The sequence below is a fragment of the Chiloscyllium plagiosum genome, unplaced genomic scaffold (assembly GCF_037043375.1).
Source record: "Chiloscyllium plagiosum isolate Xiang-an unplaced genomic scaffold, Cpla_swu_hap1 HiC_scaffold_5, whole genome shotgun sequence".
NCBI classification, from domain to species: domain Eukaryota; kingdom Metazoa; phylum Chordata; class Chondrichthyes; order Orectolobiformes; family Hemiscylliidae; genus Chiloscyllium; species Chiloscyllium plagiosum.
In genome coordinates, this window is record NW_028270143.1 from 113,159,950 (window position 1) to 113,186,671 (window position 26,722).

At 44.7% G+C, this 26,722-nt stretch overlaps 1 protein-coding gene across 5 annotated transcripts in view; it reads right to left on the reverse strand.

The window, feature by feature from the left end:
* The window catches only part of dpp6a (dipeptidyl-peptidase 6a), a 1,528,415-nt gene that overhangs the window by 273,963 nt on the left and 1,227,730 nt on the right, over window positions 1-26,722 (reverse strand). For all 5 annotated transcript variants that reach the window (XM_043690726.2, XM_043690729.2, XM_043690724.2 and 2 more), the window contains exon 6: window positions 8,821-8,873. In XM_043690726.2, coding sequence (XP_043546661.2) covers window positions 8,821-8,873 — 53 coding nt within the window. The remainder of the gene's footprint in view (window positions 1-8,820; window positions 8,874-26,722) is intronic.

The window sequence follows — 26,722 nt, forward strand, 5'->3', positions numbered from 1 at the left end:
TCGCTAACACTCCTGTGTGGTTGTAGAGTTCATGAACAGAACTCTTCCTTGGACTCCCAGCCGTTTTCACTCTTCTACGCTACATCTTAACATCTTCCGATTGTTGCCTTTTTGTTAAAATCTGTTGCACGTGGGGACGACAAGACCAAGGGAAGCCTCCAGGTGACATGGGCTAGTAAGGTGGAGATTAGAGGGGGGCAAGGAGTTGCTGCTGTGCACCTTGCAGATTGCACATGTTATAGCCACTACATGGCAATGACAGATGGGGGCACACATACCATCTAGAGGCGGGGGCATCAATTGGGTAAACTACTCTGCTGACCACCTGAGCTTCCCAAGTCATACAGTCATAGAGGTCTACAGAACAGAAAACAGATCTTCGGCCCAACAATAACTTCTTAATTATTAAGTTAAAAATCACATAACACCGGGTTAGAGTCCAACAGGTTTATTTGGAAGCACTAGTGTTGGAAGCATCACTCCTTCATCAGGTGATTGTGGACAATAAGATTGTAAGACACAGAATTTATAGCAAAAGTGTACAGTGTGATGCAACTGAAAAGATATATTGAAAAGGATCTGGATTGTTCATTAAGTCTCCCATCTTTTTGAATGACCATGTGGTTTCATCTATTAATCCCAGAACTTTTTTTTAAAAGTTACATTCTCAAGTGAACTTTAACAATGAGTGCCATGTCATCTCAGATAATGCATTTCAACATATAATTTCAGTTACATCACACTGTAAACTTTTCCTATAAATTCTGTGTCTTATACTCCACAATTACCTGATGATGGAGCAGTGCTCCAAAAGCTAGTGTGCTTCCAATTAAACCTGTTGGACTATAACCTGGTATTGTGTGATTTTTAACTTTAGTACACTCCAGTCCAACACTGGCACTTCCAAATCATACCCACCTATTCTAATCCCATTTTCCAGCACTTGGCCTTAAATACCTTGGCGTGCAACTGCGTATCTAAATACTGCTTCAATGTTATGAGGGTTTCTACCTCTCCCACACTTACAGACAGTGAGTCCCAGATTCCCACCACCCCCTGGGTGAAAAAGCTTTTCCTCACGTCCCCTCTAAAACTTGTGCCCTTTATCTCAAATGGTGATGGCCCCAGCCTCGCCCATTTGGGTGAGTGGGCAATATTCCATTGCACTCCACAGGTGAGAGAGGGCAGAGGCTTTTGGAAGTCAGGCTGTGGACTTCAGTGTTCATATCAATGATAAATCTGTAACCCCCATCCCCGCCCCCCACCCTGCTCTTCTCTCACCCCCAAGATGGTGATGTTTAGGCTGTGAGGTTCAACCAGAACCTCTCTTGTTTTGAATGCTCATTATCTGCCACTCCCGTGCTGCAGATTGTACTGTGACTCATCAGCTCAAACCTGGATATATCCAGGTTCAGCTCGTGTCTAGCTCAGATTGCTTGGTTATCATCCAGAGTTAAGAAAAATGCCATAAAAATCAAAGGCATTCTTCGTTTTATAACCATACAACCTCCTTGCAAGTGATGTCATCAAGTCTAGTTCTGGAACCTCCTATAACCTTGGGTGGCATGGTAGCTCAGTGGTTAGCACTGCTGTCTTATAGTGCAAGAGACCTGGGTTTGATTGCAGCCTTGGGTGACTGTCTGTGTGGAGTTTGCACATTCTCCCCGTGTCTGCATGGGTTTCCTCCGGGTGCTCTGGTTTCCTCCCCCAATCTGAAGATGTGCAGGTCAGGTGAATTGGCCATGCTAAATTGCCCGTAGTGATAAGTGCATTAGTCAGGGCTAAATAGGGGAATGGGGATGGGTGGGTTACTCTTTGGAGGGTTGGTGTGGACTTGTTGAGCTGAAGGGCCTGTTTCCATACTGTAGAGAATCTAATCTAATAATGGTGTTAGCTCATTGTTTTAATTTCGGAAAACCCCACCACCAGGAATAGATTTCCCTCCCCACCCCTTTCCGCCTTCTGCAAAGACCATTCCCTCTGTGACTACCTGGTCAGGTCCATGCCCCCCAAAAACCCACCCTCCCATCCTGGCACCTTCCCCTGCTACCGCAGGAATTGCAAAACCTGTGCCCACACCTCCTCCCTCACCTCCATCCAAGACCCCAAAGGAGCGTTCCACATCCATCAAAGTTTCACCTGCACCTTCACCAGTTTCCTCATTCCTCCCCCTCCACCTTACCTCAGTTCCAACTTTCCCGCTCAGCACCATCCTCTTGACCTATCCTACCTGCCAATCTTCCTTCCCACCTATTCACTCCACTCTCCTCTCTGACCTATTACCTTGATCCCCACCCCCATTCACTTATTGTACTCTTTGCTACCTTCTCCCCAGCCCCACCCCCCTCCATTTATCTCTCCATCCTGGAGGCTCCCTGCCTCATTCCTGATGAAGGGCTCCTGCCCGAAATGTTGATTTTCCTGCTCCTCGGATGCTGCCTGACTGCTGTGCTTTTCCAGCATCACTCTGATCTAGACTCTGATTTCCAGCATCTGCAGTCCTCACTTTTGCCTAAGTGATCAATTAATACATACAATCATTATTTCTAGTTCGCCATCAACTGAGAGACCACGTATTCGAACCCTAGCTTAGTTCCATAACCTTCTGACTTTGGAATGGAGTATGGTAGTGGTGTAAAGAATTAGACTCATTCATAAAGAGCACGCCTTGCTGTAGGCGCTGTTCATTCTCCAGTTGAAAACAGTCACTGGTTTAATACCTTTGTATCACCAGCAGGTGGCATGGCTATCTCAATATTTTCTTTCTGCAGCGGTGCAACTAACCCTTCAGGCACTGAAATGGCAAGCCCATGAAAATCTCCCAAACTAACCCAATTACTGCTGCAGCTCCGGGTTTCAATGCCTTACGAATAGACCCATATTCTCTGTGTCTCTCCTGGCATCTTCCAAAGAGCTTTCCCAGACATTCATCATCAGCTCATGATGAGCAATAATCATAATTGTCTCCTCCTCCTCCTCTCCTGTCAGCCTCTCTATGCAGTGTGGGCACTAGGAGCCAGCAATGACAATGTCCTCCTCATACAGTCAGCCCACCGAAAGGTATAAATATCATCAAATTCTCTACTTTGGGAATCTCCTGCCTCTCTGGCATCGTCACGTTCTTCAAGCACCTCACTTTGTTCCCCGAGCCTCATCTCTCCTACAAAACGTTTGTCTTCCATCAGTGATATGGAATTTTTCACTGAGATAACTTGCTGCTTTTACACTAAGTGACTCCCACTCTTGAGTGCTTTAATCTCCATCTCATATCCACTTGCAATCTACTTCCTGAAATCAACTGTAAATCTCTCCGTCCATTATCAACTCGACAAAGCATATTCTTGACCATCCCATTGATGTTGCGATCCTCTGTGACCTTTGTATTCCCAATGTTTCAGTCACTGTGAAGGGCACCTCTCACCATTTCTTTGTATTCCTTGCTATCCTTGTTCCCTCTGTAGAACTTCAGCATCCTTTAAAATCGTTTCACCCCAAGTTATTAAAGCAACAATTTCAAACCTCCAACTCCTGAACTTTTGGGCTTCAATCTTTTTTGTGCAGAATCCTTACAGTGCGGAAACAGGCTATTCAGCCCAACAAGTCCAAACTGACCTTTGAAGTCCATCCCACCCTGACTCACCTCCTTACCCTGTTCTTGTAATCCTGCATTTGCCAAGGCTAACCTACACATCCCTGGGCACTATGGGCAATTTAGCATGGCCAATCCAAGCAACCCGCACATCTGTGGGAGGACACCAAGTGGAAACCCACGCAGACGTGGAGAAAATGTGCAAACTCCACACAGGCATTTGCTCAAGGCTGGGACTGAACCCAGGTCCCAGTGCTGTGAGGCAGCAGTGCTAACCACTGAGCCACTACCCAAAAATGCACGCACTGAATTCATGAGCAACTCACAGGCACTTGCTTCATTGAAGCACCAGCACTGCAGATTGTCATTGTCAATTTACTTCCATTTTAATTAACTGTTTCCCTCACCTTCACCTCTAAAGTAAAGCTAAATCATTAATCACCCCCATCTCGCATCACCCCTATCATTCATCACCCCCAATTTTCAACACCCCCATCTCTCATCACCCTGATCATTCATTATCCCGATCTTTCATCAGGTTGATCTTTCATTACCCTGATCTTTCTTCGTTCCCATCATTCAACACTCCCATTTTTCATCTTCCCCATCATTGTTTATTCCTGGTATGGACTCTGTGGGAGCTTCCTGTGCTGCATTTTTAGGAGGAGGCCCCATGAGAAGCAAATGTCCTCAGGCACTTAACAGGCCAGTCTCTGGCTTTCCAAACCATGAAGTCCCCAGTACTGTGGACATTGGCCCTGAGAGCTGCCAGCTACTCAGAGAGAAAAGGGAGCTGTGGACGTTGATGGTTGAGCCAGCATTTATTGCTCATCACGGGTTAGCATAGAGAATATTGTGGTGATCTGCCTTCTTTAACCACCACAGTTATTTGGTGTGGCTTGACCCATAATGCCTTTAGGGAGGGGGGTTCCAGAATTTTAACTCAGTGATGGTGAAGTAATTCAATCAAAGTCAGGATGTTGAGTATTTTCGAAGGTAGTGTTCCCATGTATCTGCTATCCATGTCCTTCTAGATGGCAGTGGTCAAAGATTTTGAAGGTGCTGCTAAGGGGTCTTGGTGAATTTATGAAGTGCATCTTGTAGATAGTACACACTGCTACTCCTGAGCAGCGGTGTCGGAGGGAGTGATTATTCATAGATGTGACGCCAATAAACTGAATGTTGCGTTCTGGATGGTGTCAAGCTTTTTGGATATACTTGGGGCTGCACTCATCCAGGCAAGAGGGGAGTATTCCCTCACACTCCTGACTTGTGCCTTGTCGATGGCAGACTGACTCTGGGGAGTCAAGTGAATTGCTTGCTACAGTACTCCTAGCCTCTTACGTGTTCTTACTATCACAGTATTTATAGGCTGGTTCAGTTCTGCTTCTGGTCAATGGTAACACTCAAGATGATAGTGGGGATTCAATGATGGTAATGCCTTTAAATGTCAAGGGCTGAAAGTTACTTGCCATTTATCAACCCATGTCTGGATATTGTTCAGGTTTTGTTGCATTTAAACACAGACAGCTTCAGTATCTGAGGAGACATGAATGGTACTGAACATTGTGCAATCACAATCAAACATCCCCACTTTTGACCTTCTGATGGAGGGAAGGTCATTGATGAAGTAGCTGAAGATGATTGGGTCTAGGACACTACCCTGAGGAACTCCTGCAGAGATGTCCTAGTGCTGAGATGACTGACCTCTGACAACCACGACCACCTTCCTGTGTGGAGAGTTTGCCCCCAATACCCATTGATTCCAGTTTTGCTGAGGTTCTTTGGTGCCACACTAGGTCAAATGCAGCTTGATGTCCAGGACTGTCACTCTCTCCTCACCACTGGAATTCAGCTCTTTTGTCCATATTTGACCCAAGGCTGCAATGAGGTCAGGAGCTGAGTGGCCCTGGTGGAACCCAAGCTGAGCGTCACTGAGCAGGTGCTGCTTGATAGCACTGTTGATGACACCTTCCATCACTTTACTGATGATTGAAAATAGACTGATGGGGCGATAATTGGCCAGGTTGGATTTGTCCTGCTTTTTATAGAGGATGTACCTGGTCAATTTTCCACATTGTCAGGTAGATGCCAGTGTTGTAACTGTACTGGAACAGCTTGGCTAGGGGACCGGCAAGTTCTGGATCACAAGTCTTCAGTACTATTATTGGAATGTTATCAGGGCCCGTAGCTTTTATAGTATCCAGTGTCTCCAACCGTTTCTTGATAAAAACAATGACTGCTGGAAACCAGATTCTAGATTAGAGTCGTGCTGGAAAAGCACGGCTGTTCAGGTAGCATCGGATGGTCCACTCGGCACTTCTGACTGAAGATTGTTACAAATGCATCAGCCTTACGTTTTGCACTGATGTACTGGGCTCCCTTATCATTGAGGATGGGCATTGTCCACCATCATTCACAATTGAATGTGGGGAGTCGGCAGAGCTTAGATCTGATCCGTCGGTTTTGGGATCACTTAGCTCTGTTTATCACTTGTTGCTTATGCTGCTTGGCATGCAAGTAGTCCTGTTTGGTAGTTTCACCAGGTTGATACCTCATTTTTCGGTGTGCCTGGGCTGCTCCTGGCATGCCCTCCTGCACTCTCTATTGAACCAGGGTTGATCCCCTGGCTTAACATAATAGTTGAAAAGGTGGATTCACCAGCCCATGAGGTTACAGATTGTGTTGGAGTACAATTCTGCTGCTGCTGATAGCCCACAATGCCTCATAGATGCTCGGTGTTGAGTTGCTCGATCTGTTTGAAGTCTGTCCCATTTAGTATAGTAATGGTGTTACTCACCAAATGGAGGTTATTTCCAATGTGAAGGAAGGACTTTGTCTCCACAAGGTGGTTGCTCTTCCTGATACTGTCATGGACAAATGCATCTGCAGCGGCTAGTTGGGTAAGGATGAGGTCAAGTATATTTTTCCCTCACCACCTGCCGCAACCAGCTCGATCAGTAATGTTGTTGCTGAGCTACACTTCGTGGTGGTTATTGAAGTCACCCCCCCCCCCCCCCACGCACCCCCCGCCCCCACCCCCAGTGTACATTTTGCGCCCTCTCCACCCTCAGTGCTTCCTCCAAGTAGTGTTTGACATGGAGGACCACATGGCGAGTTGTCAGCCAGGGGAGGATGCTATGTGGTCATCAATGGGAGATTTCCTCGCCCCGTGTTTGACCTGATACCTTGGAACATCAATGGATTGAAGATTAATGGTGAGGACCTCATTCTCCTCTGGAGCTCTCCCCTCTACAGCTTTCCACCTCACAGTCCTCCAAACAAATACAGCCCACTTCTACCTCCTTCCCAAAATCCAAAAACAGGAATGCTCTGGCAGATCCGCTGTTTCAGTCTGTACCTACCCCATTGGACTTACTTCTTCCTCACTTGACTCTATTTCCTTCCAATTGTCCAGCCTCTTTCCACTTAATTTGTGATTCTTCTGATGCTTTAAGGCTGTTTCCCCAATGTCCTCTTCGCTATGAATGTGCGATCCCTCTACACAACCATTTCCCCATTCGGATGGTCCTAAGGCTCATCACTTCCTCCTTGAAAAGAACAGTCTCCAACCACCACCACTTCCTTCACCTGACTGAGCTAGTTCTCACTTTGAACAACTTTGTCTTCAAAGCTTTGGCTATGGGCACCAGTAAACCCTGTCTCCTTGTGGGGGATGCGGACCATTCGTTGTTCCGGTCCAACCCGGACCCTCACCCACAACGCTTTCTCCGAATCCATTGGTGTCCATAGTGCTGTTTCCTACTCTCATCAAGAATTGGAAAAATTAATCAACTTTGTTACCAATTTCCACCCTGCTCTCACCTTTATCTAGTCCATCTCTGAGTCTTTCCTTCCCTCCTTCAAAACTTCTGTTTCCACGTCTGGGGGTAGGCTGTCCATGTACATCCATTACCAGCCCATTGACTCCCACGGTTACCTCAAGTACATGTCCTCACACATTGCTTCCTGCAAGGAATCCATTCCATTCTCTGCACAGGAGCCCTGACATGCCCTGAACCTGCTAATCAAGAACCACTCTCCTGGTGATAGTTCAATGTCTGCCATTCGACACATGGGGTTTAACCTGCATAACTTATCAGTGACTTTGCATCTTCTACTGAATGTTCGGAGATGTATTCAAAAGGAACTCAGTATTCAAAGTTTGTGCGAAGATTTGTAGCTCGGGTGCTCATTGCTGTGGTTCTGCTCGCCGAGCTGCAAGTTTTTGTTGCAAACGTTTCGTCCCCTGGCTAGGTGACATCATCAGTGCTTGGGAGCCTCCTGCGAAGCGCTTCTTTGATGTTTCCTCCGGTGTTTATAGTGGTCTGTCCCTGCCGCTTCCGGTTGTCAGTTTCAGCTGTCCGCTGTAGTGGTTGGTATATTGGGTCCAGGTCGATGTGTTTGTTGATGGAGTTTGTGGATGAATGCCATGCCTCTAGGAATTCCCTGGCTGTTCTCTGTCTGGCTTGCCCTATGATAGTAGTGTTGTCCCAGTCGAATTCATGTTGCTTGTTGTCTGCGTGTGTGGCTACTAAGAAGCGCTTCGCAGGAGGCTCCCAAGCACTGATGATGTCGCCTAGCCAGGGGACGAAACGTTTGCAACAAAAACTTCCAGCTCGGCGAACAGAACCACAGCAAGGAACTCAGTATATTATCCTTTGGGTTAAAGTGATCAAAGGGAAAGTAGGAACAGGATACTGAGTTGGATGATCAGCTATGATTTTATTGAATGGCAGAACACTCAATGGGCCGAATGGCCTACATCTGCCCTTACTTTCTATATTTCCCATTCCTTAATCCATAGAATGTTAGCTGGTGGATCTTGCTCACTTAGACTCCTCTGTATGGGGTGGCAAGACGCAAGGTGGGTAGTAGGTGGGTTGTAAACAGATATATTTGTAAATAATATATTTTTGTCATGTAATACCTTGACTTCATCACAAATTGCCTTCATTTCTAAAAACTCCAATTTGAATCCAACACGTAAATTGAGAGCCAGAAACAGTGATTCACATCAATTCAAAGTGTGCATTGTTTTCGATTCCAATTCACACCTTGGTTGTGATATATATGACCTTGTATTATTGTACATTCCCATCTCACAAGCTTGTGTTGTGCCTGTTACTGATACTGCTTCAGTCTGAAACTAGCTCAAAGATCAAATACACTCAGCCCAGCATAGCGGCAAATCAGTTGCACACGGGAAATAATAAGAGTTTATTACTTACCAAGTCTCTAAATTACACAGGGTGTAGTAGGCTGTAAAAGAATGCCGATGAGTCTGGAAAGGAAAACAAACAGACACATTAATGTGTGAATGCGCACTAGTTAACATCATTCAAGTCTCTCTGTACCATTCTCTGTATCGAGGATAACAAAGTTACCACAGATAGCAAAAGAGTGAATGAGAAAGATGTTAACTTGAAACCTAACATGTAAGTCAACATTAGATTAATGCTTCAGTGAATGATTTCCATATCACTCACAATGCAACACCTGTTCTGCGACTGTTTTATTATCAAATAGTTTGAGATAAAACAAAATTTACTTTCTGCTATGTCTTTTAGATTTTTGACTCAAATACTTTCATTTTCGGAGTGTAATCTGGCCTGCTCCTATGGGCAAGGTGAGTTGACAAGATTAGAAAACGTGTACAGAAAAGGTCCTTAAATCCCTCAAGACCCTGCAATCCCTTCATCAGACTTGCCATTTACTTTTTGAGCAGTTCCAAGGTGAGCATGTAGAAGATCAATACCAGGGGTCAACAGCAGAACTAAGGGTCACAGTGGAACGATATGGAGTAGCCTATTTCGGACTGAGCTGAGGGGAAATGACTTCACTCAGACAGGAGGAGCTTGTGGAATTCTCTGCCACAGACAGCAATTGAGGCCAAAACACTGAATGTTTTCAAAAAAGAGTTTAGATATAGTTCTTAGTGCTAAAAGGATCTAAGTCTATGTCAAGAAAACAGGGAATGGAGTTGGATGATCAGCCATGATCAAACTAAATGGCATAGCAGGCTCAAAGGGCCGAATGGCCTACTCCTGCTCCTATTCTCTATGTTTCTATATTAAGACTAATATTGGTGACTATATATGTACTGATTGGTTAAACGTTTGCCTTTGCTTATTTTAAGGCATAGTATTCTTGCGTGCCTCATGGTTTAATATTAGAATATGAATTTCCTAGTTCATGTACATTCAATCGTACGTATTGGGAGCATGATGGGCTATTCCCCTCTCAAGCCTGCCCTACCACTTCATAAAAGCATGGCTGATCTTATTGTACCATTCACCTCCAACTACTGCGGTAACCTTCTGCCTTACCTCAAGGATCTATCCCCTTCTGTCATAGGAATATTCAAACACTCTGCTGCCCCCATCATTTCAGGAAACATGTTCCAAAGACTTATGGACCGCAGAGAAGAGAAAATTTCCTCACTTCTGCCTTCAAGCGGGAACCTCTTATTTTTAAACACTGACCTCCCATCCTAAATTCTGCTACAAAAGGAAACATCCTTTCTAAATCCATCCTGTCAAGACCCCTCAGAAATGCATCTGTTTCAATCCCACTGCCTCCAATGGATTTGAGCACAGCCTGTCCAACCTTTCCTCATAAGACAACCCAGCCATTTCATGTATTAGCCCAGAATGGTGCTGGCATTAGGCAACCATTCAGCCCATCTTGTCAGTGGTATTATGATTGTTTTCTTCAAGATTGAAAAATGGGAGTTGCATTTATATGGCACCTATCATGGCCTGAGAGTGTTGCAAAGGAACTTCGGGCCAATTAACATGCTTTTGGTGTGCAATTCAGGGATATGTAGCAGCCAATTTGCAAACCCCAACAGCAGGACAGTTAATCCTCAAATTATTAGTTTTAGTGACATGTGTTTGAAAGGTAAAAGCTAGGCGGACAATCAGAAAATATCGCTCCTGCTTTTACTTGAAATAGTGCAGTGGAATCCCTCATGTTGATCTGAGAAGGTGACTGGGACCTTAGTTCAACGTCTCATCTGAAAGCAGGCAACCCTCCAACTCTCCTTTGTACATACACTGAGAGTCACTGGGCATTATGACTGCAAGTCACTGAGGTGTAGTTTATGTCCATCATTCCCTTCCTAGAAGACAGAGTACAAATCTTGCTCTAACCCAAGCAGCCAGAAACTGAGTATCTCCAGTGAGTGTCAACAAACAAGTGATTGATAAAAAAAAGTGCAGCTTAACTGTACTGTTGACCATCCCTTACATCATTTTACTGATGATAGAGAGTAAATGGATGTGGCAGTAATTTTCCAGGTTGGGTTTGTCTTACCTCTTAGATACAGGACATACCTAAGCAATTTTGCAAAAATGCAACCATTGTACCTGCAGTTGGCTGAGGGAGCAGCAGGTTCTGGAGCACAAGTCTTCAGTTCTATTGCTGGAACATTGTCAGGGCCCATAGCCTTTACAGCATCCCACGCCTTCAGCCATTTCTTGATATATTTTTTGTTTGGACTTCTATGATGTTAAATCCTTTTTAAAAACAAAACTAAAACTGTAAATACAGGAAACCCAGGCAGCCACAGGCCAGAGTCAATGAGTGTGGATTCAAGCTGGAGGTTAAAGGTGGGAAATGGTATCCCACAGACATTAGAGTTGGTTCACCACTAACAAGTCTAAAGATATGCAGGTGAGGGAGACTGGCCCTAGTAAATTGCCCCGTAGTGTCGAGAGATGTCCAGGTTAGGTAGATTAGTCAGGGTAAATGCAGGGTTACGAGGATAGGGTCAGGGGCTAGGTCTTGGTGGGACGCACCTCAGAGGGTTGGTGCAGACTCGATGGGCCGAATGGCCTCTTTCCATACCGTAGCTATTCGAATGTGGATATTTTGGGTTCAGGAATCGAAAATACAGCTTCAAAAGTAGCACAAAATGGACCAAAATGCAGGAAGATACATGCCGAATAGGCTTGTAATTGGTAAACAAACTTCAAAGTAGACAGAAGCTGCTGGAGAAGCACAATATCTGTGGAGAGGGAATCAATGTCTTGAATCCAGGGACTCTTCAAGAGAACTGGTCTCTAGCAAGCTCTCTAACTGACCCGCCAAGACTCCCATCACTTTGTGGAGACTTGGCCCTGCATGTGTGTTGGCACCATTGTGTAGCCTACTTGGCACTTCAAGAGAATGGAAAGACATTTCTCCTTAATCCACCAGCAGAATGTTACAAACCATAAATCATTAGAAAGTATAATCAGCAAAAAGAGAAACGCACCATCTGGAGCTCCCTATGCTATATCAGACAGGATCAGTAAAAATAGCAATCAGGGATGTCACAAACAGTTGAAGTTTTCTGGCAAGGAAACCCCACTTTGAACATATCGTCCTGAAAATATGTGGCGCATAGACCAGCAGATGTTACCATGGATACCACATTTGCTGCAATTGTTGGCTAATTTGAAAGTAAATTCTACTTGCCATATTTGGTCATCTCAAAGCTGGGCATCCTTCCGTTTTTAATGAATGCAGAACCTAAACTTGAAGAGGGACTGGGATATTAATGGGTGAGAGTTACCCACGATTCTCAGTTGCAAGAACAGCTTCTCCTGCTGTCACCTAGATTTAGAGGAAGTAGGGACCACTCTGGTGGAAGGTTCTAGACCTGAGACATTAACTCAGTTTTTCTCTCCACGGGAGCTTCCAGACCTGCCAGTGATTTTTGTTTTTACTTCTGATTTCCTATATTCGCAGTTTTAGTTTTGTTTTTAAAAAGGATTTAACATCATAGATGTCCAAACAAAAAAGATATCAAGAAATAGCTGAAGGCGTGGGATGCTGTAAAGGTTATGGGCCCTGGCAACGTTCCAGCAATAGAACTGAAGACTTGTGCTCCAGAACCTGCTGCTCCCTCAGCCAAGTTTGCAGGTACAATGGTAGCATCTTTGCAAAATTGCTTCGGTATGTCCTGTACCTAATAGGCAAGATAAACCCAACCTGGAAAATTACTGCCACATCCATTTACTCTCTATCATCAGTAAAATAATGTAAGGGATGGTCAACAGTACAGTTAAGCTGCACTTTTTTTTTTATCAATCACTTGTTTGTTGACACTCACTGGGGATACTCAGTTCCTGAAGTCATTACAGTTTTATGATCGCAGCTCATGTTATTACCAGATAAGTCAATCCCAGACTGAAACCTGGGTTAATAGATCATATTTTATTTTGTTTTGTTTCGGTATTAATGGAGTGGTCTCTCACTGGACATAAGCGCACAATGCTGAAGATTTTGTTTTCACAACAGAACAGAAACTTGTTAACAAATACAAAGATAAAACAGAATAAATAAATTTGAAGACCTGTAAATACGTAATCCCATGAATCTCAAAACATTGCTTTATAAAGTGAGCAGAGACAAAGCAGCTCTTGTACAATACATTTCTTCTAGTATAGTATTTAAAACTCCACTTGTACAATAGTCACACCAGAGTCCCTGTATCTAACTCCTCACTAAAGTTTAAATCATTTGTCATTTCACCCCTCCATTTGCTGAGGGAGGAGGGAAGGACTGATGGGAAGGTGAGTATACCAGTTTAAAAAACTTACCTCAGGCGTCAGGGCCTCCATTTGCCGAGAGGTGCGAGGGAGGAGCAAAAGACTGCCGGGAAGGTGAGTAAAAAACGTTTTTTTGAACAGAGCAGCGAGGAGGGAGGGAGGAGAGAAACGAGGGCTGCCAGGAAGTTTTTAAGTGGGTGAGATCTAAACCAGAGACCCTACACAGTAGGGCCTCCTTCCCACACACCTCCTCTAACCTTGCTAAGAGTCTGTAAATGCGGTTAAGTTTTCAGGTTTCTCATTTTTTTCTTCTCTTCCTTTGTTTAGTCCTGTGTGGGCTTTCAGAGTAGTGGGGTATGGATGTTAAGGCAGTTGCATGTTCCCCCTGCAGAATGTGGCAGGTGAGAGACACTTCACATGTCTCTGCCGACTACATCTGCGGGAAGTGCAGGCAACTCCAGATCCCCGCAAACCGAGTTAGGGAACTGGAGCTGGAGCTGGATGAACTATGGATCATCTGAGAGGCTGAGGGAGAAATTGAGAGGATGTACCGGGAGATGGTCACTCCTCAGACACAGGATAAGGACAGCTGGGTTACAGTCAGGGGGAGGAAAGGGAACCAACAGATAGGGCAGGGATCCCCTGTGGCCGTTCCCCTTAGCAATAAGTATACCGTTTTAGATACTGCTGGTGGTCACGGCTTACCAGGGGAAAGCCATAGTTGTCAGGTCTTTGGCACTGAGGCTCAGAAGGGAAGTGGGGAGAATAGAAAAGCACTAGTGGTAGGGGACTCAATAGTCAGACGGATTGACAGGAGATTTTGTGGACAGGAACGCAACTCCCGGAAGGTATGTTGCCTCCCCGGTGCCAGGATCCGGGATGTCACCGATTGGATTTACAGGATTCTGAAGGTGGTTCGGTGAGTAACCAGCATATTGGCACCAATGACATTGCCAGGAAAGGGCTTGAGGATCTGAAAAGTGACTACAGAGAGTTAGGTTGGAAGCTGAAGAGCAGGACAAGTAGAGTAGTGATCTCAGGTTTGCGATCGGTGCCATGGGATAGTGAGGTGAGGAACAGTCAGCAAATGCAGCTTAACACGTGGCTGCGAGGCTGGTGCAGGAGGGAGGGCTTCAGATACCTAGACCATTGGGATACCTTCTGGGGAAGGTGGGACCTGTACTTGAAGGACGGGTTGCACCTGAACTGGAGGGGCATAAATGTCTTGGGTGGGAGATTTGCTCGTGTGGTTCGGGAGGGTTTAAACTAGTTTGGCAGGAGAGTGGGAATCAGAGCTACATATCTGAGAGGGGGGTCAGTTGCAGACAGGGCAGTGACAGGATGTAGTGAATCTATCAGGAAGGTTTCTTACTCAATGAAACAAAGGGAGCAGTTGAAGTGTGTCTGCGTTGAAGCAAGGAGGGTCTGAAATAAGAGTGAAGAACTTAGAGCATGGATCAGTACTTGGGGCTACAATGTTGTGGCCACAACAGAGACGGGGGTTTCACAGGGGCAGGAATGGTTGCTTGATGTTCCAGGGGTTAGAATGTTTAAAAAGAACAGGGAGGGTGGGAAAAGAGGAAGGGGTGTAGCATTGCTAGTCAGAGAGTGCATCACAGCTACAGAAATGAAGGTTGTTGAGGTAGGCTTGTCTACAGAGTCAGTATGGGTGGAAGTTAGGAACAGCAAGAGAACAGCCACCACATTGGGGGTTTCTACAGACCCTCTAATACCAGTAGAGAGATTGAAGAACTCATAGGTGGGCAGATTTTGGAAAATGCAGATGTAGCAGGATTGTTGTTATGGGTGATTTCAACTTTCCCAGTATCGACTGGAACCTCCTTAGTGCCGATGGTTTGGATGGAGCCATTTTTGTCAGGTGTATTCAGGAGGGTTTTCGTACTCAGGATGCAGACAGACCGACGAGGGGAGAGGCCATTTTGGATTTGGTGCTCGGCAATGAGCCAGGACAGGTGTGAGATCTTGCGGTGGGAGAACACTTTGGTGACAGTGATCACAACTGCCTCACATTTACCATTGCCTTGGAGAGGGAAAGGAGCAGTTATAGAGTCATAGAGATGTACAGCATGAAAACAGACCCTTCGTTCCAACCCGTCCATGCCGACCAGATATCCCAACCCAATCTAGTCCCACCTGCCAGCACCTGGCCCATATCCCTCCAAACCCTTCCTATTCATATATCCATCTAAACGCCTCTTAAATGTTGCAATTGTACCAGCTTCCACCACATCCTCTGGCAGCTCATTCCATACATGTACCACACTCTGTGTGAAAAGGTTGCTCCTTAGGTCTCTTTTATATCTTTCCCCTCTCACCCTAAACCTATGCCCTCTAGTTCCGACCCCAGGGAAAATAATTTGTCTATTTATCCTATCCAAGCCCCTCATAATTTTGTAAACCTCTATAAGGTCTCCCCTCAGCCTCTGACGCCCCAGGGAAAACAGCCCCAGCCTCTTCAGCCTCTCCCTGTAGCTCAGATCCTCCAACCCTGGCAACACCCTTGTCAATTTTTTCTGAACCCTTTCAAGTTTCACAACATATTTCCGATAGGAAGGAGACCAGAATTGCACGCAATATTCCAACAGTGACTTAACCAATGTCCTGTACAGCTGCAACATGACCTCCCAAATCCTGTACTCAATACTCTGACCAATAAAGGAAAGCATACCAAACGCCTTCTTCACTATCCTATCTACCTGCGACTCCACTTTCAAGGAGCTATGAACCTGCACTCCAAGGTCTCTTTGTTTAGCAACACTCTCTGGGGACCTTACCATTAAGTGTATAAGTCCTGCTAAGATTTGCTTTCCCAAAATGCAGCACCTCGCATTTGTCTGAATTAAACTCCATCTACCACTTCTCAGCCCACTGATTCATCTGGTCCATTTCCTGTTGTAATCTGAGGAAACCCTCTTCGCTGTCCACTACACCTCCAATTTTGGTGTCATCTGCAAACTTACTAACTTACTAACCTCTTATGCTCGCATCCAATTCATTTATGTAAATGACAAAAAGTAGAGGACCCAGCACCGATCCTTGTGGCACTCCACTGGTCACAGGCCTCCAGTCTGAAAAACAACCCTCCACCACAACCCTCTGTCTTCTACCTTTGAGCCAGTTCTGTATCCAAATGGATAGTTCTCCCTGTATTCCATGAGATCTAACCTTGCTAATCAGTCTCCCATGGGGAACCTTGTCGAACACCTTACTGAAGTCCATATAAATCACATCTACTGCTCTGCCCGCATAAATCTTCTTTGTTACTTCTTCAAAATTCTCAATCAAGTTTGTGAGACATGATTTTCCACGCACAAAGCCATGTTGACTATCCCTAATCAGTCCTTGCCTTTCCAAATACATGTACATCCTGTCCCTCAGGATTCCCTCCAACAACTTGCCCACCACCGAGGTCAGGCTCACTGGTCTATAGTTTCTTGGCTTGTCTTTACCACCCTCTTAAACAGTGGCACCACGTTTTGCCAACCTCCAGAATTCTTGCACCTCACCTGTGACTATCGATGATGCAAATATCTCAGCAAGAGGCCCAGCAATCACTTCTCTAGCTTCCCACAGAGTTCTCGGGTACACCTGATCAGGTCCTGGGGATTTATCCACTTTATCCATTTCAAGACATTCAGCACTTCCTCCTCTGTAATCTGGACATTTTGCAAGATGTCACCATCTATTTCCCTCCAGTCTATATCTTCCATATCCTTTTCACACTAAATACTGATGCAAAATATTCAATTAGTATCTCCCCCATTTTCTGTGGCTCCACACAAAGGCCGCCTTGCTGATCTTTGAGGGGCCCTATTCTCTCCCTAGTTACCCTTTTGTCCTTAATATGTTCGTAAAGACACTTTGGATTCTCCTTAATTCTATTTGCCAAAACTGTCTCATGTCCCCGTTTTGCCCTCCTGATTTCCCTCTTAAGTATACTCCTACTTTCTTTATACTCTTCTAAGGATTCACTTGATCTATCCTGCCTATACCTGACATATGCTTCCTTCTTTTTCTTAACTAAACCCTTAATTTCTTTAGTCATCCAGCATTCCCTACACCTACCAGCCTTCCCTTTCACCCTGACAGGAAAATCTGTCTGTCTGTACCTCTGACTACAGAATCCCCTAACACAATTGATCTCTTGGAAGCCGACGTACCCCTCATTGCATTAGAGTCAGTCTCAACAGAAGAAACTTGGCTGTTCGTGCTATGTTCCCCTGAGAATCCATCACCCCCTACATTTTCCAAAACAGCATACCTGGTTGAAATGGGTGTATCCACAAAAGACTCCTGCCCTAGGTGCCGACCTCTCTCACCCTTCCTGGAGTTAACCCATCTGTATGACTGTATCTGAGACTTTCCCCCTTCCTATAACTGCCATCCATCACATACTGTTGCTGCTGCAAATTCCTCATCGCTTCTATCCGTCTCTCCAACCGATCCACTCGATCTGATAAGATTCGCATCCAACAGCATTTCTAGCAGATATAATCCGCAGTAACCCTTAAACTCTCTTTAAACTCCCACATCTGACAAGAAGTACATATCACTGCAAAGGCCATTTTTGCTCCCTCACAATCTACAGATCCAGAAAATAACACTGTCTTATTCCTCTACAAACCCCAGGTTAAATTAATAGCTATGGCTTATATTTTAAGTTTAATCAAGAGACTTATCTCCAAAAACATAGAATCAAGAAAGAATCCACTATACTCACTACTGCAGCCTTTCTCTTGGACAGACTTAAAACAACAATTAACTTATCTGATTCTGTGCTGTGAACTTCGCCCAACAGTTCCTCCAAGATTAGTTGTGAATTTCACTGTTTGTTAATTTTCCCAAATGCACTCCGATGTCCAGCAATACACAAATTCAACAGCAAAGGCGGTAACTGTGCAGGTTCTCTCTCTCTCTTTCTCTCTCTCTCCCTCACCATGTGCTTCCTTTGTCTGCTCTTCTCCCTTTTAAACTGCTGTTGTTTTGACTTTTCTTTTTCCAAAGTTCCAAAACAATGCAACAGCATATAAAATAGTAATTGCTGCTCCTGGAATTCGAGGAAATCACCTCCAACACCTAAAATATCTCAAAAAAAAGGAGCAGTCTTACAGCCAGAAATTTTTCCCATCCTCCATCTTGGATTACCCAGAATCCTTACCAAGGGAAGATATTTAATTGGGGAAAAGGAAATTATGATGCTATCAGGCAGGAGTTGAGAAGTGCAGCCTGGGAGCAATTGTTCCACAGAGAGGGCACAGCAGACATGTGGAGACTATTTAAGGAGCAGTTGTTGCAAGTGATGCACAAATTTGTTCCTCTGAGACAGGTAAGAAGGGGTAAGATTAAGGAACCTTGGATGACGAGAAAAGAGGAACTTCTCATCAAAAGGAAGGAGGCAGCTTACGTAAGGTGGAGGAAGCAAGGATCTAGCACAGCTTTAGAGGATTACAGGCTTGCTAGAAAGGTGCTCAGAAATGGACTGTGGAGAGCCAGGAGGGGGCATGAAAAAGGATTGGCAGGACGGATTAGGGAGAACCCAAAGGCATTTTACTCATACGTGAGGAATAAGAGAATGATCAGAGAGAAGGTAGGGCCGGTCAGGGATAGCATTGGGAACTTGTGCGTGGAGTCTGAGCAGATAGTGGAAACCCTAAATGAGTTTTTTGCTTCAGTTTTCACTAAGGAAAGGGAACTTGTTGTGAATGAGAACTTTGAGGAGATAGGATACAGGCTTGAACAGATCAAGATTGATGAAGTTGATGTGCTGGAAATTTTGGCAAACATTAAGATTGATAAGTCCCCAGGACCAGACCGGATTTATCCTAGGCTGCTCCGGGAAGCGAGAAAGGAGGTTGCTAAGCTACTGGCGAAGATCTTTGCCTCCTCACTCTACACGGGAGTCGTACCGGAGGATTGGAAGGAGGTGAATGTTGTTCCTCTTTTCAAGATAGGGGATAGGGAAATCCCTGGCAATTACAGACCAGTCAGTCTTATGTCTGTGGTCAGCAATGTTTTGGAAAGAATTCTGAGGGATAGGATTTATGACTATTTGGCAAGGCATAGCGTGATGGAAGGCAGTCAGCATGGCCTTGTGAGGGGCAGGTCATGCCTCACAAATCTTATTGAGTTCTTTGAGGAGGTGATGAGACAGGTTGATGAAGTTTGAGCAGAAGACGTGGGGTATCTGGACTTCAGCAAGGCATTTGATAAGGTTCCCAATGGTAGGGTCATTCATAAAGTCAGGAAGTACGGGACACAGGGAGATTTGGCTATCTGGATTCAGAATTGGTTGGCTGACAGAAGGCAAAAATTGGTTGTAGATGGAAAGTATTCTGCCTGGAGGACAGTGTTGAGTGGGTCCCGCAGGGCTTTGTTCTTGGGCCTCTGCTCTTTGTAGTTTTTATAAATGACTTGGATGAGGAGGTTGAGGGGTGAGTTACTAAATTTGCAGATGACACAAAGTTTGGAGGTGTCGTTGATAGTATCGAGGGCTACTGCAGGCTGCAGCGCGACATAGACAGGATACAGAAATGGCAAATGGAGACCAACCTGGATAAATGCGAAGTGATGCATTTTGGAAGGTCAAACTTGAATGCTGAATATAGGATTAAAGACAGGATTCTTGGCAGTGTGGAGGAACAGAGGGGTCTTGGTATTCAAGTGCATAGATGCCTCAAAGTTGCCATCCAAGTGGATAGGGTTGTTAAGGAAGCATATGGTGTTTTGGCTTTCATTAACAGGGGGATCGAGTTTAAGAGCCGCGAGGTTTTCGTGCAGCCCTGGTGAGACCACACTTGGAATATTGTGTTCAGTTCTGGTCGCCCTACTGTAGGAAAGATACAGGGCTTTTGGAGAGGGTGCAAAGAAGGTTTACCAGGATGCTGCCTGGACTGGAGGGCTTGCCTAATGAGGAGAGATTGACCGAGCTCGGACTTTTTTCTCTGGAGGGAAGGAGGAAGGGAGGTGACCTGATCGAGGTATGCAAAATAATGAGAGGAATAGATAGAGTCAATAGCCAGGGACTTTTCCCCAGGGCAGGATTGACTGGCACGAGGGGTCATAGTTTGAAGATATTAGGAGAAAGGTATAAAGGAGACGTCAGAGAATGGTTCTTTACACAGAGAGTTATGAATGCATGGAATGCGTTGCCAGCTGTGGTGGTGGAAGCAGAGTCATTAGGGACATTTTTGCGACTGCTGGACATGTACATGGATTGCAGTGAATTGAGGGGTGCGTAGACTAAGTTGTTTTATTTTACATTAGGATTAAACCTCAGCACAACATCATGGGCCAAAGGGCCTGTTCTGTGCTGTACTTTTCTATGTTCTGAGTCTATGTTCTATGAAACTAGAGCATGCAGAAGAAACCCACACAGACGCGGGGAGAATGTGCTAACTCCACACGGACAGTTGCCTGAGGGGCAGAATTGAATCAAGGTCCTTGGCGTTGTGTGGCAGCAGTGCTGACAACTGAGCCACCCCAAACGTCTAACTGCAACAAAGTGAGGAGACAAGGTTTTGTGTCCCAAAGTGGGTAACACGACCTGCTTCTGAGTGAGAACCTCCACTGCCAACGCTCATCTCAAGATCTGATGGAGGGTGCATTGATGACCGCCCAAACTGGCTGAGTACCTACCAGCAAATCCTTCGAAAATAGTACACATATGGCAAGTGCGCAGAGTTGAAAAGTTTCCTGGTCGGAGAGAACTGTGATCCACCAAATTAAAACCAAAATATTTACCATGGGCTGCACACTGGTGGCAAGCACCCTCCTGAATTTCAGGGACTACTAGAAAAATTGAAAACTTACACCAAAACCCAGACAACCATATCGTAATAATAATAAAACCTGTTCAGGGAATGTTAATTTTGTTTCTTCCAACAATTAGAAGTTTTCTCTGTGAATTCATTCAAAAAAGCAAGGACAGTTTACTGTACAATGTGACACACTTGGTGTGCAATTTATTACAGCAGTGCACAGAACAATTTATTCTGGATATAGTTTTATTCTCAAGAAGCATCTACAAGGAGCAGTTTGAAGGGGAATAGTGCCAGTCGGTCTATGAGCAATGTAACTGTGCACCTTAAATGTTTCAAGGTATCATTGTTGGGTCATAATGGGTTGTGTACAAGGCCTTAATGCAGCCTTGTAAGTACACTAATGCAGAAGGGCTCATTGGCAATATTATAATGACATCAATTATAACCACTTGTAGCAATTAGACTGCGATAATCCACAACACAAAAAGAAGATTGAAAATTATACGGCACATAGAGAGCCTGGGAAGAATGTAAGAATGCCAAGAAATGCGCCAGCCAGCTGTCTGCTGACTGCTAGTCGGGGATAATGGGATTCACATCTGTCTGACATTCCTTGTGTTGCCTGTGCATCTTTTCGACAGCACACACTGCTGCTACCAGGTGGAGGGAGTGGATGTTTGTGGATGTGATGCCAAGCAAGGCAGCAGTTTAGCCCTGGATGATGTTCAGCTTCTGGTGTGTTGTTGGGGCTGCACATGTTCAAACGATTGGGAAGCATTCGGTCACACTCCTGACTTGTAGATCGTGGACAGGCTTTGGGGAGAGAGGAGCTGAGGTCCTCGCTGCAGTATTCCAAGCATCTGGTTCGATCTTGTAGACACTGTGTTTACATGGTGAGTCCAGTTGAGCAACTTGATGGTTGCTTTTATGGCTCAGGCTTATGTAAGCTTATATTTTGAGGAAAAGTTCTTTCACTTAGAGACAAAGCTTTGTTTCAAGTTGGTTTAGATTTGCAAGCTGATGTATGTCTCATGCCTGGATGTATTGGTTTTGTACAGTTACATTGAGCTTTAATTTGTTTAAGACACCATTTGGTCATGCACGGTTCTTGTAGTTAAAAGATATTGGTATCTTTTGGAGAGTATTCAGATTTATCAGTTGTTACATTTGGAATGAAAGTTAATCAGTAAAGAGTAACTTTACACAGCCTAAGCACATCCCTAAATTGTTCAATGGTGCCTCATTATCTCCTCTATGGAGATAATGTACGCGAGGAATAAGAGAATGAGTAGAGAGAGGGTAGGGCCATTCGAGGATAGTGGAGGGAACTTGTGCCTGGAGTCTGAAGATGTAGGGGAGCCGTAAATGAGTTTTTTGCTTCAGTATTCACTGGAGAGAGGGACCTTGTTTATGGTGAAAACACCATGGACTGGGTTTATAGGCTTGAACAGATTGATATTAAGGAAGTGGATGTGCTGGAAATTCTGGAAGTCATCAAGATAGATAAGTCCCCAGGGCCAGACCAGATATGTCTAAGGTTGCTACGGGAAGCGAGAAAGGAGGTTGCTGCATCTCTGGCGATGATTTTTGCATCCTCACTCTCCACAGGAGAAGTGCCGGATGATTGGAGGGAGGCAAATGTTGTTCCTCTGTTCAAGAAAGGGGATAGGGAAATCCCTGGGAATCACAGACCAGTCAGTCTTATGTCTGTGGTAAGCAAGGTATTGGAAAGGATTCTGAGAGATAGGATTTATGACTATTTGGAAAAACATTGCTTGATTACAGATAGTCAGTATGGCTTTGTGAGGGGTAGGTCATGCCTCACAAACTTTATTGAGTTCTTTGAGGATGTGATGAGACACGTTGATGAAGGTTGAGTAGTGGATGTGGTGTATATCGATTTCAGTAAGGCATTTAATAAGGTTCCCCACAGGAGGCTCATTCAGAAAGTTAGGAGGTACGGGAGACTGGGAAATATGGCTGTCTGTATACAGAATTGACTTGCTGAAAGAAGACAGCAAGTGGTAGTGGATGGAAAGTATTGTGCCTGGAATTTGGTGACCAGTGGTGTCCCGCAGGGATCTGTTCTTGGGCCTCTGCTCTTTTGTAGTTTTTATAAATGACTTTGATGAAGAAGTGGAAGGGTAGATTAATAAGTTTGCCGATGACAAAAAGGCTGGTGGTGTTGTAGATATTGTCAAGGGCTGTTGCAGGCTACAACAAGACATTGACAGGATGCAGAGCTGGGCTGAGAAGTGGTAGATGGAGTTCAATCTGGATAAATGCGAAGTGAATCATTTTGGAAGGTTGAATTTGAAGTCTGAATACAGGGTTAAAGACAGGATTCTTGGCAGTGTGGAGTAACAGTGGGGTCCATGTCCATGTCCATAGATCCCTCAACATTGCCACCCAAGTTTATAGGGTTGTTAAAAAGGCGTACGGAATTTTGGCTTTCATTAATAGGGGGATTGAGTATAAGACCTGTGAGATTTTGCTGCAGCTCTATAAAACCCTGGTTAGACCACACTTGGAATATTTTTGTCCAGTTCTGGTCAGCTCATTATAGGAAAGATGTGGATGCTTTTGAGAGGGTGCAGAGGAGATTTACCAAGATGCTGCCTGGATTGGAGGGCTTGTCTTATGAAGAGAGGTTGAGTGAGCTTAGGCTTTTTCAGCTGGAGAGAAGGCGGAAGAGAGGTGACTTGACAGAGCTGTACAAGGTAATGAGAGGGGTAAATAGAGTAGATAGCCAGAGACATTTCCCCAGAGCAGAAATGGCTGTCAGGAGGGGCTATAACTTTAAGGTGATTGGAAGAAGATATAATGGAGATGTCAGAGGTAGATTCTTTACGCAGGGAGTGGTGGGTGCGTTGAATGCACTGCCAGCGGTGGTAGTAGAGTCAGAAACACTGGTGACATTTAAGCGACTACTGGACAAGCACATGGATGGCAGTAAATTGAGGGGTGTGTAGGTTAGGTTGATCTTCAATTAAGATAAATGCTTGCCACAGCACCATGGGCTGAAGGGCCTGTACTGTGCTCTACTGCGCGATGTTCTATGTTCTATAAGCTAAGAGAGACAAGTTGCTATGAAAGGGAAGCTCTTATGAAGTGGTTGACAATTATTTAAAAAATGAATTTGGCTAATGTAGGAAGTAATGTCAGCATAATTTTAAAAACTTCATTTGAGAATTGGGCAGGATTGATCATGAACTGTTAATCTACTAATAAGCCAAACAGAGTTCAAGAAGTCTCTGGCGATGCACAAGGGTTAGTGGCGGGCAAGTGTTAATAAGTGGTGATTTTTACTGGTTTCACACACTCAAAAAAGAAGACCCAAGATGGAAGGAGAACTGCAGTCATAGCATCCGTACAATGTGGAAGCAGGCCGTTGACCCGTCAAGTCCATGCCAACTTTCTGAAGAGCATCCTACCCAGACCCTCCCCATCCCTGTAACTCTACATTTCCCATGGCTAATCTACCTAGTCTGTACATCCCTGAACACTATGGGTAATTTAGCATGAACAATCCACCTAACTTCCACATCTTTGGATTGTGGGAGGAAACTGAAGCACCCGAATGAAATCCGAGCACCCGAAGGAGAACGTGCAAACTCCACACAGTCACTCATGGCTGGACCTGGCTCCCTGGCACTCTGAGGCAGTCGTGCTAACCACTGAGCAACAATTCCATCCCTTTTTGTTTCTCTTTACAGTGTGTAATCAGGCCATTCAGCCTAACAGGTCCACACCGACCCTTTGAGGAGCATCCCACCTCCAACCATCTCCCTAAATAATGTATCACGAACAAATACCTGAAGTGGATTGAGTGAAAATCACTACTATTCAATATAATTTCTTTTGTACAGAGGAACCTCGATTATCCGAACCTCAATTATCTGAATTTCGGATTATCCAAACAAGATCGCAAGTTCCCATAGTAGGCTAAACTGTGTTATCCGAACGTTCGATTATCCGAACAAAATACTCCCTGCCCGTTTCATTCAGATAATCGAGGTTCATCTGTATTTGTTAGAACAAACTTAATGATTTTTGTAAGGCTTGTGCCTGAAATGGCTTATGTGTCCTCCTCAGGGTCAAAAAACCTTTAGAATGGCTTTCTCAAATTTAATCCATTATTACAATTGACTTAGATCATACAGTTGAAGGTAAAGTGAACCTTGAACTTTACAGGTTGATACCAATGCTTCATTTTCAGATGATGTACTTAAATGAAATTAAAAGGAACTATGGAAAGATCCTTGATTGACAGAAGTTGAAGTCATGGCACCAAGTCTCTGCTCATGTCCACTTTTCAACTTCTTGCCATTTACAGTATACTGTTTATACATCCTCTCAAAGAGCATGTCTTCAAACTTCTCCACGTTAACTCCAGTGTACTGTTCTCTGTAACCAGGATTGAGAGTCCCAAAGTCTGTGTTGCCTGCTTGGTGCCCAGGTTCAGGATATCACATCGTGGCTGCACAGGAACTTGGAGTGGGAGGAGAGAGATCCAGTTGGTGTGGTCCACATTGGTACCAAATATATAAGTAGAAAGAGGAAAGAGGTTCTGCTGAGGGAATACAAGCAGCTTGGGGCTAAATTACAAAGCAGAACCAAAAATGTAATAATCTCTGGATTACTACTACCTGAGCCCTGAGTGAATTGGTACATGGTCAACAAGATTAAAGAGGTAAACGCTTGGCTCAGAGATTGATGTAGGAGAAATGGATTTGAATTCATGGAACATTGACACCAGTACTGAGGAAGGATGGAGATTTTCTGATTGGATAGGTTCCACCTGAATCATACCAGTCCTGGCAAATTGCATAACTTGAGCTGTGGATAATGGGGAGGTGGTTTCAGCTGTATGGATGAGGGGACCACAATTGAAACTTACAGAATACAGAGGGGCCTGGACAGAGTGGACATGGAGAAGATGTTTCCACTCATAGGAGAGTCGAGGACCTGAGGGCACAGCCTCAGAGTGAAGGGACCACCCTTTAGAACTGAGATGAGGAGGAATTTCTTTAGCCGGAGGGCTCATTGCTACAGAAAGCTGAGGAAGCCAAGTCATTGAGTGTCTTTAAGACAGAGATAGATACATTCTTGATTAGTAAAGGGATTAAGGGTTACAGGGAGAAGGCAGGAGAATGGGGTTGCAAAACATGTCGGTGATAACTGAATGGTGGAGCAGACTCGATGGGCTGAATGGCCTAATTCAGTTCCACCATGTCTTATGGCCTATTACCTTCTTCTGTCTTCCCCCTTTTTTAGCATTTAATCACCTACTCTCTCCGAAGTTCCTTTTATTTCATTGAGAGCTTCAATTTCTCCAATGTCCTTTGACAACACTTGGAGCAATTCAGGCAGATTCATGGAGAGTTTTCCAGTTATTTTACTGTTTGCATTGTAATCAGCCATCCCTATCCTGACAAACATCACCAATTCAAACAGCTGCAGGGAATTTTGGCATCTGTCCAGGATAAGTTAATGCAAACGAAGTTGGTGCTTACAGTTGGAGAGAAAGCCTCAAAGGAGATCATACTAAGCATCTCATTGTGCGTCTTGGCTCAGTGGCAACTCTGAACCAGGAAAGGTGGATGGAGTTGCACTCCGGAGACTTGAGCACATAATCCAGGCTGACGCTTGGAGTACAGTACCGACAGAGCACCGTAACTGTTGGGTAAGCTGTATCTCAGGCAAGGTGTTTCACTTGGGCTTACCTTTCACTGTCAGGTAAATCTAAATGATCCCATGACACAGTCAGTAGTACAGCAAAGCAATTCTCCTCATATTGCAGCGAATATTTA